This window comes from Branchiostoma lanceolatum, chromosome 6, assembly GCF_035083965.1.
Source record: "Branchiostoma lanceolatum isolate klBraLanc5 chromosome 6, klBraLanc5.hap2, whole genome shotgun sequence".
NCBI classification, from domain to species: domain Eukaryota; kingdom Metazoa; phylum Chordata; class Leptocardii; order Amphioxiformes; family Branchiostomatidae; genus Branchiostoma; species Branchiostoma lanceolatum.
The window spans coordinates 23,422,111-23,439,068 of NC_089727.1; the positions used below are offsets into that span (position 1 = coordinate 23,422,111).

Here is a 16,958-nt window from a genome sequence, read left to right on the forward strand (position 1 = left end):
TCTTGTGGATGGCAGGTGAACGTACCTGCCAGGGGGTATCCCATGCCCCGCACGTCTAGTCTACCGGTGACCATTGGGACGCTAAAAATCATTCAATCAGATATATCGTATCATATCTATAAAACTGTATTTTGCCGTCTCTACTTCTGTGCGTTGTACAAATAACTCTAAGAGCTCTTTACAGTTCTTTTGTGTATCACTTTCAACCTTCATTGTCCCTTCCTGCATCTTTCCCTGCAATTCCTTGTGACTCCACACAGCTCAGTTCTCCACAGCTCGCGTGTTTAACTCACAGCCTAGCTTCTGCCGAGGCTGTGTTATAGCTTTTGCTGGGGGTAGTTAAAGTCCAGCTCTTCTCAGCTCATTCATTCATTCATTCATTCATTCATTCATTCTTCTTCTTCTTTATTCCTCCCATAGGAGAGCATAGTACACTTAAGATATAACAGTATTGATACATGTTTAAAAGACAAAAGCATATTTACAAATCTCACGGTATATGCCCCGTCATATCTATATGTCTAAGCCTGTGGCACTCGTTGTTCTACTGTAGTGTTCGATTTCACTTCAGTCTCTACTCCCCTCATCGGGTATAATTTTTCAACGGCTTATAAGTTGTCATAACACATAATCACATGGTCACCAGTCTTATTTCCTGTCACAATTTCAATGTTGTGACCCTGACATACATTCTCTAGTGTCTTTTCCTGACTCTTGTTTTCAGCTATAGAAAACTCTCAGTTCCTCTCAGTTCCTGTGTTTTACTCTATCAATGTCTGTAAGTTATTTGTTATTGGCACGGGTGCTGTAGGCTGTTGTTATCATTTCCATCTCGTGTGCTTCAGTGCCATTATTTCTAACGCTTTAATGGTTTGGGCTGCTGTTGTCATGAACTCTTCCGCGACTCTGACACCCAGCAACACTTCAACAAGCCTCTCTTCTTGCTGTTGGTATATACTTGCTGCCACATTTGTTCCCATATTACCAAAGACCAAAACGACAATTCGAGACAGCTTCCTTAACTCATTTCTAACCGCTCCGAGGCATAATTCCAACCGCTCCGAGGCATGATTCCAACCGCTCCGAGGCATTTCCTTACGCGCTGCGACAGTTTCCTTACGCGCTGCGACAGTTTCCTTACGCGCTGCGACAATTTCCTTACGCGCTGCGACAATTTCCTCACGCGTTGCGACTGAAATTTCCTTGCGCGCTGCGACACAGTTTCCTTACGCGCTGCAACACAGCGAAGACCCTTGCCCCCCACGCTCATACAGTGGACGATCCCAGGTGGGTCAGGGGTCACTACACCATTGGCGTTGTGAATGTGAGCGGCCAGTCAGATCGTGTCGATGATGAAAACTCTTTCAGTGCTTCCTTCTGACTCTCACCATCTCTAAAAACACTTGCTGCAAACTAAAAGGAAGCCATGATTGCCATTGATAACAATTGACGGACAATGGGCGTTAAATATTCCTTCTCTTTCCCCTCGCGTGCCAGTAGATCGGCGTGAAATGGCGCTTTGGGAAAGACCAACTTTAATATATATAGTGGGCATTGACCTCGCCACAAATCTGCCTGTCGTTGAGAGCCCCCCCCACACACACACACACGCTTTCACCACAAAACAATGTTGTGTAATATGCACATTTAAACATAGTAAGAGGAAAAGAACTACAGCATATCAGAATTAAGTAGTCCAACGTACCATCTGAACGTAACCAAATTTTAAAGTTCGTAGACGCTAGAGGTACTATGCGCCCTCCGATCCCAAGTGCAACGCCTACTCACTACTCACAGCAAATGAACTATATCTGTAACCAAGGCGGTTGAATAGAGACCTCGTTACCGCAGTAATATTCTCAAAGCAGAGGTTTCGGTCGAGTAGATTATATGAGTGTCCGGGATTTTTAACGTTAAGGGAGAGAACGTTACAAATCCCGGACACTCCTAACGTTACTTACTAGACCGAAACCTCTGCTTGGAGTTGAAGATGATGATTATAAGTGTAACACACGGCGATTTAACGTTAGATGTCGAAAGGTCACGCGTCATCGTAATGTCGGCCGTTCAAATAAACTTGAAGCACCCTAATAAGTTTACTTATTTCTTGCCCCATGTGACAAGATCATACTCATGGTTATGGCTGTATATAATGGGTTAGGGTAGGGCTGATAGGATCGTGGACATCATATCAATAGTGGCCAAATAATTCTTATTGACAAAAACACACGGTCGATAATGCAAAAGTCTTGTTCACGGGGACATCCTGTCAATAGCCCCGGCCATGAATAAAATGGAATTTTATGGAAATGCTATCATATCCAAACGGGATTAGTCAATACGTATACCTCTAGAGGAGCAATCTGTTACCAGTAGTCTGTTGTCCATGTATGACCTTTCATCACTAGCTCATGCGATATGCTGAAAGGACTAAAAACCGTGACCAACTTGATCTTCTGTCAGGTAGGATTATCCTGCGAGACAGGTCAGTTTATTTCAGGTCGAGAATCTGAAATAACAGAGAAACAAAATCCATACACAATGTATAAAAGAAGAGCTAGCAAGTACGAGAAGGATGCCCCCTTACTGATCCCGTCAAGTACACCGTCTACTCATATGATAATCTATATAAATAGTCTGTACTACTGACAGTGTCAAGTTTGTGGTCTCTTGAACTTTAATATCATAATTTAAACAAAGAGCCAAGCCGGTTCCGTCCGTATTACTGTCACGGTTGTAGCAACAGTAAATACCTATGACACACGGCGACGTCGAACGGTCACGTAACACCATGGTAGCGCACCATTAAACGCGTCATCGTAATGTTACCTTTATGAAAAAATACCCTGATACAGTACTTTTAGGGAAGGACGCAGTTCACATTCACAACACCAATGGTGTAGTGACCCCTGACCCACCTGGGATCGTCCACTGTATGAGCGTGGGGGGCAAGGGTCTTCGCTGTGTCGCAGCGCGTAAGGAAACTGTGTCGCAGCGCGCAAGGAAATTTCCGTCGCAACGCGTAAGGAAATTGTCGCAGCGCGTAAGGAAATTGTCGCAGCGCGTAAGGAAACTGTCGCAGCGCGTAAGGAAATGCCTCGGAGCGGTTGGAATCATGCCTCGGAGCGGTTGGAATCATGCCTCGGAGCGTTTGGAATCATGCCTCGGAGCGGTTAGAAATGAGTTAAGGAAGCTGTCTCGAATCGTCGTTTTGGTCTTTGGTACCAGATAGTCTGTGATGTTGTCCATTAGTGCATTCCTTCTTGAATTAAAGGTTGAACACTGTGTGATGAGGTGTCCTACTACATCCTTTGTTGTCGTTCCGCATGTGGGGCATGTTCTGGGTGCTTGCTCTGTTGCAGCTGTACTCATTTGTATGACCCTTTGCAGGTTCTCTCTATGTGTGGGCTTCTTTTTTGCCAGGTGCCATAGTTTATGGGGTCTCCTGTTTGTCTCATGTGTCTTGTAGAATCTGGGGCATGTTGTGTGGTCGTTCACCCTCTCTCTCCATCCCCCCTCTTCCGTTTCTTCTATCGCTGCCTTTACTTTGGTCTTCCACTGGTCTTTGCTTGGAATTCCATTGTGCTCCGGTACTATTCGAGGTAGACTTGGAGCCCATATTTCCCTGTGATCTCGGAGCAGTCTACCACAAATATCAAATCCTTCTGTCGTCCGTTTGCTCGAGTTTATCACATGTGAGTACAACCTGTATAAGAAGATCTTCTTTGCCAAGCACGTGCACATGGTGTAGTGTTGTCAGTCTCCCAAACAGCAGTAGCTTGTGTTTGTCCAGTATCGCTCTGAGTGGCATCATTCCAAGGGCTGCAAGGCTCGCAGTTGTCTCGGTCTAAAACTTCAGTTCAGGCTAATATTGCACTTGTCTTCCCCTTCCCCTTCTGGTATGCTTTTTCTGTTGCACTGGCTGACCGCAGGCCAGCTTCATGTATCACTCTTACACGTGTTACTTGGGAGACTTCTGGGATGGTGCATGCTCCCATTCTCCATCCCGTGATTGGTTCTATTGAGAGGTTTTCCTTCTTACTCTGCCCAAAAACTACGCACTTGCTCTTTTCTGTAGCAAACTGGAAACGCCATCTCCTTCCATAGTCTTCCATCTTGTTGATCATGGTTTGCAGGCCGTTCCTTGAGCTGGCCAGGAGGCAGATATCGTCGGCCAGGGCTGGAGTTCTGCAGTTGATCCCTCCCACTGAGACTCCACACTTCAGTTTCCTTAATTCTTCATGTACGTCGCTTGTAGCTAGTAGGTCGCACATCAAAGACAGGACGCCACCTTGATTCACCCCTCGTGTGGTTTTGAATTCTCTTGAGAACTCTTCATTCAACAGTACTCTGTATCTGTTTCCAGTGACTGCATTTCCCTGAGCAGTCTCCACATTTTCCCATTGACATTGTCCCTTCTTTGTAAATTTTGTACAGCATCCCTTCAATCCACACTGTATCATACGCTTATCTGTCGAGAAAACACCCATAGACCTTGCTGCCTCTCTCTGTGTAGTGCTTTAAGGTTTCCTGGACAGTTATGGCTACTGTTATGTTACTGCAACCCTTTGCAACTCATGTGGGACTCCTCTTAAAATTGTTGTAGCCACGGCTTCCACCTCTCGTACAGGACATTTTCCCACACCTTGGATATGCAAGGCAGCAGGCCGTCTTGTCTGTCTTTCCCTGTTTTAAGAGGGAGATTTTGACACCTTTTTAAAACGCTTTTGGATGAACTCCTCATCTTTCACACTGTTACAAAGGTTTGTCATCCTCATCCACAGAGGCTCCCCTCCATACTTGTTCATATATGTCCATATGTTAGTCCGTCTAAGCCACCACTTTTGCCATTCTTCAGTTTCTTACACACTGCTGCTACCTCTGCCGTGGTGAAGGGTTCTTCTTGATGCCTTTGGTGTTCTTGTGACTCTCTCATGCTTCATTTATACATGTTTCAAGTTTTCTTCAGATACATGGGCCTTAACTCCGACACGCTACCCACAGTACATCGCATGTTGCAAGAGCAGTTCAAAACCGGCTTGTTTTTATGATGCACGTGATTTCTTGAAACTACACTCCTGTGTGAAACAAAAAATTCAAAGAAATAGATACCAACATGGTCAAACGAGGACGTTGCCAGGTAACTTTGACTTTGTCTAATTAGGCATTGTCACGTCAAAGTAAACATGTGAATTCTCACACCTTTACTACTCTTCCCACTCAACCAATTAGCATCTTCCACTCTGAAGTGATTACATTCGAACACTTCTTCAGTATTGGTTGATAGGTACTGAGATGGACTCGGAGTCTCGGACTACATCCTTTTCTGGCGTTGCTATTTTCAGAAATCTATTTTAGGGACATGAACAGGAGGTATGAGAGCGTTCGTACTGTAATTTTATACATGACCTTGTAGATCTCTGATTGAAGAAAAACCTTGCTGTCAATGTATATATTCAGTATAAAGATTTTGTAAAACATGTGATAACAGTTGTGGTGTGTTCAATTAGTTTCTGAGCTGGACCAGGACGGGAGGTTAGCCTTGGTGGAGCTGATTCCAGCCGAGCCGTGGGAGAACGATGCGAGACCCCCGCGGACTATCCAACCTGGAGAAGTGCAGGTAGGAAGGACCCGCATTGATATTTATACCCAGGGTTACATGTTTCAGCCACCTTGAAAAACAGTGGGTTTGAGAGATCTCTAGTGCAGCGCCTTCAGGTTTGTACAATTAGTTATACAGGAATACATTGTACTTGGCAACGCTACATTGGAGATTCTTTTTGGCGTTTTGTTTTTCATGGCGTGGCCTGGCGGAATTATGTTAGTAGCTGTTCTAAGAAGGTTTGACACAACACCAGAACACGATAGTATTGGCAGCCTTCTTCAGCAATAATTATATTCAGAGGCTACGAAAGCTAAGCCGTAATTTGCATTTATCTATTTATGAACATCTACATGGCAATAATTAAGACTACCTAGAACGTTTGTACCAGGAGTGTGGAGTGTTCATCGTGTAATTATGACATCTTGTAATTGAGACCTTAATATGCATAACCTATTCCCTATTTGAATGGTGTTCATCCTTCACATTTTTGTACATGCCAAAAGAGTGAAGGTGCTATCAGTTTAACTGCTAAGTTGTTGCTTGCAGCAGTGTCGTGCCAGTTATTAAATAACTCCACACCTGACTGTACATAAGATGTCACCAACTTCTCAACACACTCTCAACATGGGCTCTCCTCTTATAGTTGACGTTTTTCGCGCATGCGTGTATGGAGCTGAAGCTGGGAGACACAACCATGTTCTTCGACCCATGGCTGACTGGGCCCGCCTTCGCCAGGGGGTGGTGGCTGCTCCACGAACCGCCCGCTGATTGGCTGGAGAGGCTGTCACGTGCCGACCTCATTTACATAAGTCATGTACACTCGGATCATCTCAGGTTTGTGACAGCTGCCTTGATGCTTGGAGTTCTTTACAAACATACTTTCTAACCTTTCTAAGCTGCTTGAAATACTAGTGTTCTAAGACTAGCAAAACTCGTGGATCTAATACTTTTTCCTGAATGAGGATACATGTGGGTAAAAAGGGCTACCTTTCCAAAAACAGGCAGCAGTGTTGCTGCACGGGCAGAACTAGGGAGGTACCCATTCATCTGGAAGCCTCCTTAAACGCCATTAAGTATTTTATTCGACTTTGCAAGAACATGCCAGCTGACAGCCTTCAGGCAGACGCTCTCCTATGTCAGGTAGATCTGGAAGCTTCAGGTGCCAAGTGTTGGGCGGCTGGAGTACGCAGCACTCTAGGAATACGGTTATGCTTTCGTATTGCAAAGCGCCCAATCAATCGTCTCAAGTACGTCACATATTATTTCATCGATCTATCAGCGTTTAAAAGATATTCATTTTCAGACCTTTCTATCCGAAATTCATAACGATAACAAAGGTGCAAATGCAAAAAATAAACTACGAACGTACAGATTATTGAAACATTCCTATAACGAAGAAGAATATCTAAAGATTGCAAGTGTGCGTCACCGATCAACCGTTACAAAACTAAGCACAAGCTTAAGTTGCCACAAATTGCGAATCGAATCAGGAAGACATAAATCATAACCGCACTTCTCTAGAGCAAAGAATCTGCCAATTTTGTAGTCTAGGTAAAGTAGAAGACGAAGTACATTTTATTGTAGACTGTCCTTTGTATGATAGCGATAGAATAATTCTTTTCAGTGATGTGTTAAGTAAATTCCCCTACTTCAGATACCTGAATAGTAGATATGAATAAATTTCTTACAGCCTTCGATAAACCAACTCTAACTAATCACACAGCCTCCTACATTTATACAATTAGCAAGAAGCGAGAGGAAGTCGAGAGTACTACAGTATGCTAGATGTTTATATACAGTACAATACAATACTCATGAATATGTATATAGTTGTTAACATGTGACCTGTGCTTAGCCCAGTGGGGCAAACATGTACAATAAAGGTCTTCATTCATTAATTAAGAGGTTGGCACTATTAGTTCTCTTCTTTATCATTTCATTTGTACTTGCGTTGTACTTCAAACCTCTGGCAACTATGTAATGATCTCAAAATACTGTATTTTCAACCAAACAGATTGCTGTCTGAGCTTGAACCTCACAGTGTATACTGAGCAGTTTTGAAGGATGAACATGTGAAAGTTTGGATATCATAGTGATCTATTGTGAACATGTTGTTCTCTTCCCAGCTACCCGACGCTAGCACTGCTGTCGGAAAAGAACCCGAACATCCCGATCTACGTCGGAGACACGTCCATGCCGGTGTTCTGTAAACTGGAGCAGAGCGGCGTCAAACTGAACCACATCACCGTCTGTAACTTTGGGGTGTGGCAGGAGGTGAGGTTGTACCGGCAATATCTTACTTCTCCTGCAGGAAAAGGGAACAGTAACATTGAAATACGTCTGCAAGCATCACAAGTAGATAAAAGTTAGAACTAGCTTGCAAAAGGCAATGGATGTAGACGGAATTACTATCAGATCCTTCATGACTAAATTGAGGCAAACAGTTTGAAGATAACTTGTATGCCTGAATTCTTTGCGTTGTCCGCTTGGTGGGTTCGAACTCAGTATAGAATTTGAAGAGTAGAGATAAAATAGAAAGTCAGTTGAAGTGACCTAAAATAGGAGAAGATACACGGAAGGTAGGCTTGTGCGAATTCTCCTACAGTAGATACAGTGTGTCCGGAGAAGTTCTTGAGTGGTCGGCTAATTGATTGGTTGATTGGATGATTGACAACTTTGCTGATGTTCCACAGATCACCGCTGACCTCCGCTTCATGATCCTGATGGACGGCGTGCACCCTGACATGGACACCTGCATCCTGCTGGACTACAAGGGTAGGGCTGAACAGCTTTGTTAGGATTCGGCTCTGCGTTTGTTGTATATCATCATCAAATTGTGCAGTGGAAGAAGCATAACTTCCATAAAGCTTACGTTGCGTAAGGACGGGATTAAATCGTTTCATCACTGTCACACTTTGCTTAAAAGGGAAGAAAGAGAAGGAAAAAGGAAAGAAAAAGAAAGAACTAGAAAACAGAATATTCTGTGATTTTAGGCCACCTGATCCTGAACACTGTGGACTGCACGCAGCCGAACGGCGGGCGGCTACCCAGGAATGTGGACATTATGATGAGTGACTTCGCGGGGGGTGCATCCGGGTTCCCGATGACCTTCAGTGGAGGACGATACACAGGTAAAAATATCTCTTTACTATCCGTGCACGCACACGAAGACGTATGGGAGACAAGCTATCAACATACCTGATGGGAAAATGCTAGTCACATTCTAAAGTATTGAGAAATCGGTGATCACTGATGCAAAGCACTTATCATGTTATTTCTGATGCGCGCTTATGTATATGTATAAAATCATGTATATGTGATTAATTATGCTGAAACAGACCAACATGCAAATAAGACCCGATCCCGGCTCTGGCACTGTAGTTAGAGGTGCTTAATTCTTACTCGTGTCACGAAACGCGATGTCAAAGCGTCTGTCAGATTTATATTGTAGGTGTTAACGTTGTTTTTACAGATAAATGGAAAGCCAATTTCATCGCCACGGAGCGGAAAAAGCTGCTGTACTACAAGACACAAGTGGTGCGTGACGTCAACCCCAAGATCTACTGTCCATACGCTGGTTACTTCGTGGAAGCGCACCCTGGCGACAAGTGAGTGAACTGTGGTCAATACCCCCAGGATAACCCGTCACCCCATTCTAGCTCCGCTTATATTGGCAAGGTCTTCCAATAGTCCCTCAATCTGTGATCTCCAAGGTTGTGTATGCTTGTCTATAATCTATCGTTTCATGATCTCCATGAGCAATGATTTTGGTTGCTCCATTGACTTTGGTTGCTTTTCGGTACGTTGTCCTACGGTTGAGCATGCGCACTATTAGATAGATTGAATTTGTCTCCTGGTATTTGATACCATTCAAATGAACTTTCAGAGATTTTTACTTGAAGTGCATGGAAAATCATCCAATGACGGCATCCGTGGCGAATAAGGAACATTCCCAATCAAGATTAATGCCGATATACAAGCGATCAAATACTGGCAAGACTAGGTTCCTGTGTGATAATTTCATCTCTGCATTTCTGTGTATGTGTACCCATCTCCACTCCCGTCCCAGATACATCCGTGACACCAACACGAAGAACAGCGCGGAGCAGCTGAACGCTCTCATCAACAGGTACTCCGACCACATCATCCCGTGGACACCGAAACCCGGCTCCACTCTGGACCTGGCACTGCTTCTGGATGACTCGGTGGATCGCAGGTAAGACAGGAAACAATCAAAATGCTCTTTAAGAGTAGGACACACATCTGCAATATCGTGTAAAATAACATTTCCCATGTTGGAAATCGTAAGTCTGCGCTTTCCCAAAAAAATAAACGACACCGCTCCAGAAGTCTGCCAATGATACTAAAACCACTATTTATTTTACACCGTATTGCCCACAGTGACATTGGATAGTGATTTGCGCATTAGGAGTGTATGACATAGTATTATCTAACTTATAAGTTCTCAATTACATAATATTTTCTATTTGTAAACTTTTCCGTACACTGTATCATGGAATATCATGTTTATATTGCATTTATCACATGTTTGAAAGTCCCATTACAGAATGCAATAGAAGCCTAGCTAGTATTTCCCCACTAAATACGCAAATTAGATCATTATTCGAATCATACGCATCTAAACATGTCAATTATCACCTAAGCCACATACAGTCCAAACGCCATCAGTATCCATCAACCACAAACTAGTCTCAAAAGTTTCTGAATGAAGGGCGACTGCAGTTTACAAAAAGCTGCTAGGGGACAAAAATTGCATCACTTCTTTATGATCGCACGTCTATAGCGATTCAAAACCGAAAGTTCTGTTGCAGTACCATAGAAAGTGGATAGGTGGTTCTTAATTGAACTTTCCTTCTTTTACACCTATCCACACATCATATATCATAACGATCCATCTACTGCGTCCGGTACAAACAGTGCCGAAAACATCACCTGCAACATCACACTGATATAGAATGGCGCCTGTAGTCGTATGTATGGAGGTCTAACTATCCTGTCTGTTCCGATCCCTGCAGGCTTGCGATAGTGGATCCTCCTCCAGGGACTAAGATCTACAAAGACAGCTGGGATTTCGACTTCTACATCGACAAGATCAACGAGAGCATAGGGAGCGAGATCTTCGCCTACCCGGACTGGGTGCCGTTCTACTACGAGTGGGCGGGGTTCAGGGACTACAACCTCGTACTGAGGGTCAGTAAGGCATTATTACTCCGGGAAGGAGGATGACCTCCTTCTGGGAGTATTGGGGATGCATTTGTTTGCGCGTTCGCAGCTATAACTCACGATCCCGTTGTCGCATTGGTGTGTAACTTGGCATATCGTTTGCCTGGTTCGGCGTGGTGATGCACAATAGCTTTGTTACACCATAACTACTTTAAACGTCAATCCAATATCGTAATTGCACCCCTATAATTAATGCTATGTCCCACTGCCCTGCCATAGGGACCATGTTATAATCCGTTATGCATGACTGGAATACTTCAGGCAGATACGGGGTATAAATCTTCCTTACTTGCTGTGATCGTACAGTCACTGTTACATTGAAAAATAGACAACGTGCATCACCACACGCAACCTAGCAAACGATATACCAAGTTACATACCAATGCGGCAACGGGAATTGTGAGTTTTAGTTGCGAACATGTGCATAGTGACCTCCAGTCTGTGTATTAAGTATGCCGTGCCACTCGCAACTCGCATACAGTATGTGCGCACGGGACGGACGATGCACTTTTACGCACAGTGTGAAAATGGCAAATCTCTTGACCTTCAAACTTACCACACTTGTAGTTTATAATACGGAGGCTGTGACAATGTAAAAAGTTTACGCAGGGGATGAAAGATTGTTGAGAAATATCTCTCAGAAAAGTGCGCGCGCCGGTGTCACTTCCGGGTGGTTAGATCCGGTGACCTTTGACCTTCGTGAAATGTTACGATAATATACATGTAAATTAGCCTTTGTTATTGCAAATAGCTTGATAGCTATAGATCAGGCCGTCCTGCAATAAATTGTGGAAAGAGGATTTACTGCATATTTGTGATTTTTGATACATCTTAGTTGTAAGGCTGAATGGTTCGTTGATAATTGAAAAGGGGCCATCTAGATCTAACTTTGTGACTTTTCCCGGAATTTCTAGATCCCATCTGTGCCATGCTGTAAAAACATACTTTTCAGCAGGTTGACCATTCCTGTATTGAAAGAAAAAGATAAACAAACACTTTTTCTTGCTTGCTCTAAAACACTACTTGGACTGTGCAGAGATGCAATTTGTGTGGGTCAATACTTGTACATACTATAAATACTTCACGGAGAATTGTGTCCTACGGACTCTTGTTTTGATTTTATTTCATTTTATTTTTCATTCAAATATATTTAATGAACATTGGACAAGAAGCAAAAAGTGCTGTTCTCATAAAATAACAAAATGAGAACAATAAGAACAGTGAACTGATAATTACAAAGGTGACGTACAAGTCCAGTTGAAAGCAAGGGGCCGCAGCTAGGTGAGCATGTCTTCAGTACGTCATTGGTAAACACACGGCCAACAAGGGACTCAATACGCTGTTTAGGTGGTGCGGGGAACGGCGGACTAAGACAGGAACAGATTGTGGGAAACAGTTCGTCTAGCTGGTCGATGCAATTTAATTGTATTCATCAGTGTTAAATGACAGGGGTGCCAAAGTATTCATACGAATTTTACGGAATACATTCGATCCATTACGAGAAACATACGAATTTTACGGAATTCATACGATCTATTACGCGGAATACATAAGATCCTTACTATTTGTTGGGTCACATGACATGACCGCCAAATTCAAGATGGCGGACTCGGGATAACCAGTTCTTCGTACGATATCTTGGCTTTTAAGAGCTTAATAATGGCGTATCCCATCCGGCTAAACGCTAAAAATCTCAAGCTGCACTAAATTAAGACTGATGTAGGCTTAGACCAACTAGGAGGACCAGACAAAGCTAGATTCGGTGCTAGCGCGATGCCAACAAATTAGTAAGGATCGTATGTATTCCTCGTAATGGATCGTATGTATAACGTAAAGTTAGTATGTTTCTCGTAATTGATCGTATGTATTCCGTAAAACTCGTATGAATTCCGTAAAATTCGTATGAATTCTTTGGCACCCCTGAAGGATATGTAAATACATGAAGGTCTGCATGAGGGTGCAGATTTTGATCTGACCAGAGCGGACCAGCTACAATTTACGGTGAATCAAAGAAAAAATCTCTACACAACACGGCATGATGTTTCATTCTTACACCAAACATCGGTTTTACTTGAAAATCTCCTTGGATTTTTTTACACCGGTCGTTTACAAAATGACGACCGTCACTTGCACAAATATTGAAAAAGTAATGTGTGAAGCTAGCTAGAGACAGATCATTGATTTAGTTGTCATTGCTGTCCGTTCCGTATTTACTCATCAGATGATAGAAACAGATGAGGACTTCCAGCCTGTCCGGGGCGGGTACGACTTCCTGGTGGATTTCAAAGACCTGAGCTTCCCCGAACACCGACCCGCCAGGGCGCATGCGTACCTGGAGGTAAAGACACGTCATTCTTCCCAGAATCCATTATAATGTCATCTCTAGGCTAATGCAGTCTCTGTTACCTTATTTCTTTCCTTCGCTTCAGAAGTGGTAAGTGATCTGTTGTACGATTACAAAGAAATAGAAATGCGTGGGCGTTTGACTGAATGAGCGATCGCTTAAAGATATAATGTGAGGTCAAACAGTGAATTGCCCCCAAATCACGTTTAAAGGTGCCCTTAGGCCTACTCAGTAAGCGATTTCAGGGGGTAAAACTGGATAAGGCAATCTATATGAATTTGACATTTACTTCCTCATATAAACACATTTGCATAATTATTTCATACTTCGGGCGTTTGAAAAGAACGCAGAAATAAGCCGTAAAAGGAGTATTTTATTCATTGGTACCACCCAGTAATATACCCAGAAGTCAGCCGTAACCGTTTTCTGTCGACAATTTGCGGTAGCTTCCGGCCGCGTCAAGTCGTAATGTCCTATGACCACGTGATTAATTCTTCGGAAGCGTTCGGGACTCATCGGCCAGAATCGAGCACGTTCAGAAGATTTGAAATAGTGGCTGGCCTGCAAGTGCTCAGATTTTAACAAGTTCCCTCAACAATTACCTCCTGTTATTTAAACTTACTATGGATAGAAATTACTAGAAAATTGATTATGAAAATGTGACTTTCAACGACCCATTAATGCTTAGGTTGCCTTTAAACCTTGTCTTGACAAATTTATTTGTGCATTGTAACGTTGTAGTTAAAATTGACCTTTTTAAAACTCAGATCAAAAACCGGATCGGAGTCCACCGCCAGACGGTTCTGAAGGGCCTGTTTTGGGACGACCTGTACATCGGCTTCCAGAACAGGATATCACGTGATCCTGACACGTTCCACTACAAGTAAGGCCCGTATTTCTATCCACCGTCTCTACAGAACAGCGACCATCGGGCAACCGACGGGGACAGACATCATTACTTTCTTGTTACACAGTACCAGCCTTCTTAGTAGAAGTAAAGAGTATCTACATCAAAGAATATATGTTAAAGATCTTACTGCAAGACTAACATTATAGTTCAAATTTATAAAAAAAAACTATAAGAAAGATAATCTGCCTCAATAAGAAGAAAATTGTTTACTTCGTGAACAAAATCTTTTTCTCAACCAATGATAAATTTCCTTCCTGGAATAAAAATCTTCCGTGTGGAAGAAGAAACAAGAAAACAAGAAACGACTTTTTTTGTCAGTGTAGTCTTTGGAAGGTCATGTAAAGACTTTGGAAGGTCATGTAAAGACCTTCGAGATCATCAAACGTCCCCAACGAAAAGCATATGAGAAACCTGTCAATCATCTCTGAATGGCCTGGCCTCTATTGGATCCCAAACGTAGCAGATAGGATCGTGGGAGATAACTGATAAGAGTTGAAGGGTGGAGAATAGAGAGAAGCTCCTTCAAATTTTTGATAACTTTATGACTGACACCAGTCGGCCACTTGCGACGTGGTTTTACCCGATAGCGTAGTGTAGTTTTGAATAGTGTACTAAAGTATGGTATAGGATACTGCAGCAGAGTAGTAGTACAGAGGAGTGTAGTATGGCATAACATCGCATTGTTCAGTACAGCGGTATCCACAAAACGTTCTGGACATTCATGTCATTTGTCCTAATTGAAGATGATGACAAAATCGAACAATCATGACGGATAGAAAATAAGGGGACAAGTACAAGTATAGAAAAGGAACAGTAGAATGTGAGCCGGGCGAACCATTATTGCTGGTGCAAAGTAGTGAATATAGTCATGTGGTTCAATGCAGGGATCAGCCTGCTGCATTACTAGCTTACTTCTTAGTTCGTCATAGGCAGAAGCTGAGATGCGCCTTGATGTACTAATTGCAAGTTAGAAAAAATTCAAAAAATCATTTCCACCCGACATATGCGCGTTTGTAAGTTCCAGGCTCATTGTAAGATTGGTTTTAGGTGGATCATTGGAACATATGGGGATCCCCGAAATTTGATTTGAAAACAAAAATGAAGTATAATATTGTATACCTATATCACACCGGTGTAATGTTGCATATACCAGTTATTGGCGTCGCATCAGAAGCGAGGGCATTTCTTCACCTTGCAATGTCAGCATTTAGCTGATCTTAATTGAAGAATAAATTTGCTCGTTGTGAAACGCCTGATTTGGATGAGTTATATTTCTTGTACCCCAGGTTCTGGAACCACATGCAGATCCTCCTGCCGCAGCAGCCGCCGGACTGGGCAGGCTTCCTGCGCAAGCAGCGCCAGGTGCATGATGGGAAACCTGCGCGCGCAGTCTGGAAACCGTCAGACAAAAGCAACTCCGTTGGTAAGATCATGTCTCGGAAACAAATCTTGTAATCAGTAATTGACTTTTAACGGTTAACCGGGGTAGCCCTGTAGGCGGGCGTTTTAGGTCTTGTAGTCATTTCAATAGCAGCATGAACATGTATCCGTTAGGCGTTACCTCCAGCTTATTTTTTGTGTTATTGATTGGTACGTTTTGAGTAAAGATAAAAGTGATTTGAGGTAGGGAAGATCTTGGGATAGATAATTCAGGGATAGTTTTCTACCAGCATATAGAGACGTGACATTGCTGAAACAGATCGATTATTTATTTCTATTAGTAAAACCAAAGTGTTTAGAAGTGTGTAGAAGAAAAAAAAACCCGTATGAAACACTTACACAGTTATAATCTTTGACGTCTAAAATGAATTAATTTAGACAGTGCAATGTTCGACAGTGTAACTCAGTTTTTTGTCAAGAAATTATTCAATGCATCAGTGTACACGTATCTTCTATGATGCTATCTTCACAAAATGCGAACATGTGACTCCAGCAGGAAGAACCTTTCATTGGCGTTTTCATTGGGTTTTTCGTAAACTAACAGTTTTGAAATATTCTAACGTCCTAACATACTCTACACTCGCCGTTGTCGTATTTTTCCTTCAAATATTTTTATATCCATGAACACTTTTATAGGGTTAGTAAGTCTCACAGAAACTAGATTTTCCCATCAAACGACAATGCTTTATTTTCTTACCTTTCTTACCAGATTTTCGACTGTGACAAAAGAGCGGTTATCATAGCCATGAGGATGGTTGTAAAACTATAAACGAAACGCTATAGCTAGCAGGTAAGAAGAAGAGCTTTTTTATTAGTTCAGAAAAATATTTGTTGAAACATCTTCTTTCCCCACGTACAGTGTCACGCCTACTGGATATGCTGGTGAAGGAGAAGGCCGTTCTCGTTCCCGGGATTATGGCATCCATAGCGACTGTTGTCTACTTGATCAACCGATGAACAAGATACACTGAATCATAGAATCGGTGTATTTGTCGATATTGCACTTCACACGTTTTCACATGGCCTTGCATTTGTCTGTGGAATTGTGTTTAACTAAGTGTGCCTTACGAAAAGAAATTCCCCAGCGCTGATCGTCGTGGATTCCTATCAAATGAACGGAATGAATTATACTTTTATGATGTGAAAGTCACCATAATAGAGGGATGAATCTTTTAAAGAGCCAAGTCATTATTGTAAACATGATAAAAGGATTATTTGTAAGAGTTCCTGACAAAAACAGTTAAAATCATAGTTTGTGTTCGACACCATTTGAAGCAAGTTTGTTGTCCGACAATATCAAAAGCTTGGTTTTGATGTTCCCCATGGCGTCCATCTTTTACATGATTGATTCGTGGGACATAACGTTGCAGGTAGAGTACTACAGTATTTATCCGCACACGTGTTTATAAAGTAGT

The 16,958-nt window shown here is 42.6% G+C and overlaps 1 protein-coding gene across 1 annotated transcript in view; it reads left to right on the top strand.

Moving 5' to 3' along the window:
- Positions 1-16,636, top strand: part of LOC136437082 (cytidine monophosphate-N-acetylneuraminic acid hydroxylase-like) — an 18,031-nt gene extending 1,395 nt beyond the window's left edge. The window contains exons 3-14 of the mRNA XM_066431548.1: positions 5,511-5,620; positions 6,249-6,439; positions 7,732-7,879; positions 8,299-8,380; positions 8,599-8,736; positions 9,078-9,213; positions 9,675-9,821; positions 10,642-10,816; positions 13,071-13,187; positions 13,961-14,076; positions 15,390-15,526; positions 16,403-16,636. Coding sequence (XP_066287645.1) covers positions 5,511-5,620; positions 6,249-6,439; positions 7,732-7,879; positions 8,299-8,380; positions 8,599-8,736; positions 9,078-9,213; positions 9,675-9,821; positions 10,642-10,816; positions 13,071-13,187; positions 13,961-14,076; positions 15,390-15,526; positions 16,403-16,500 — 1,595 coding nt within the window. The 3' untranslated portion in view covers positions 16,501-16,636. The remainder of the gene's footprint in view (positions 1-5,510; positions 5,621-6,248; positions 6,440-7,731; positions 7,880-8,298; positions 8,381-8,598; positions 8,737-9,077; positions 9,214-9,674; positions 9,822-10,641; positions 10,817-13,070; positions 13,188-13,960; positions 14,077-15,389; positions 15,527-16,402) is intronic.
- Positions 16,637-16,958: the final 322 nt, after the last annotated feature.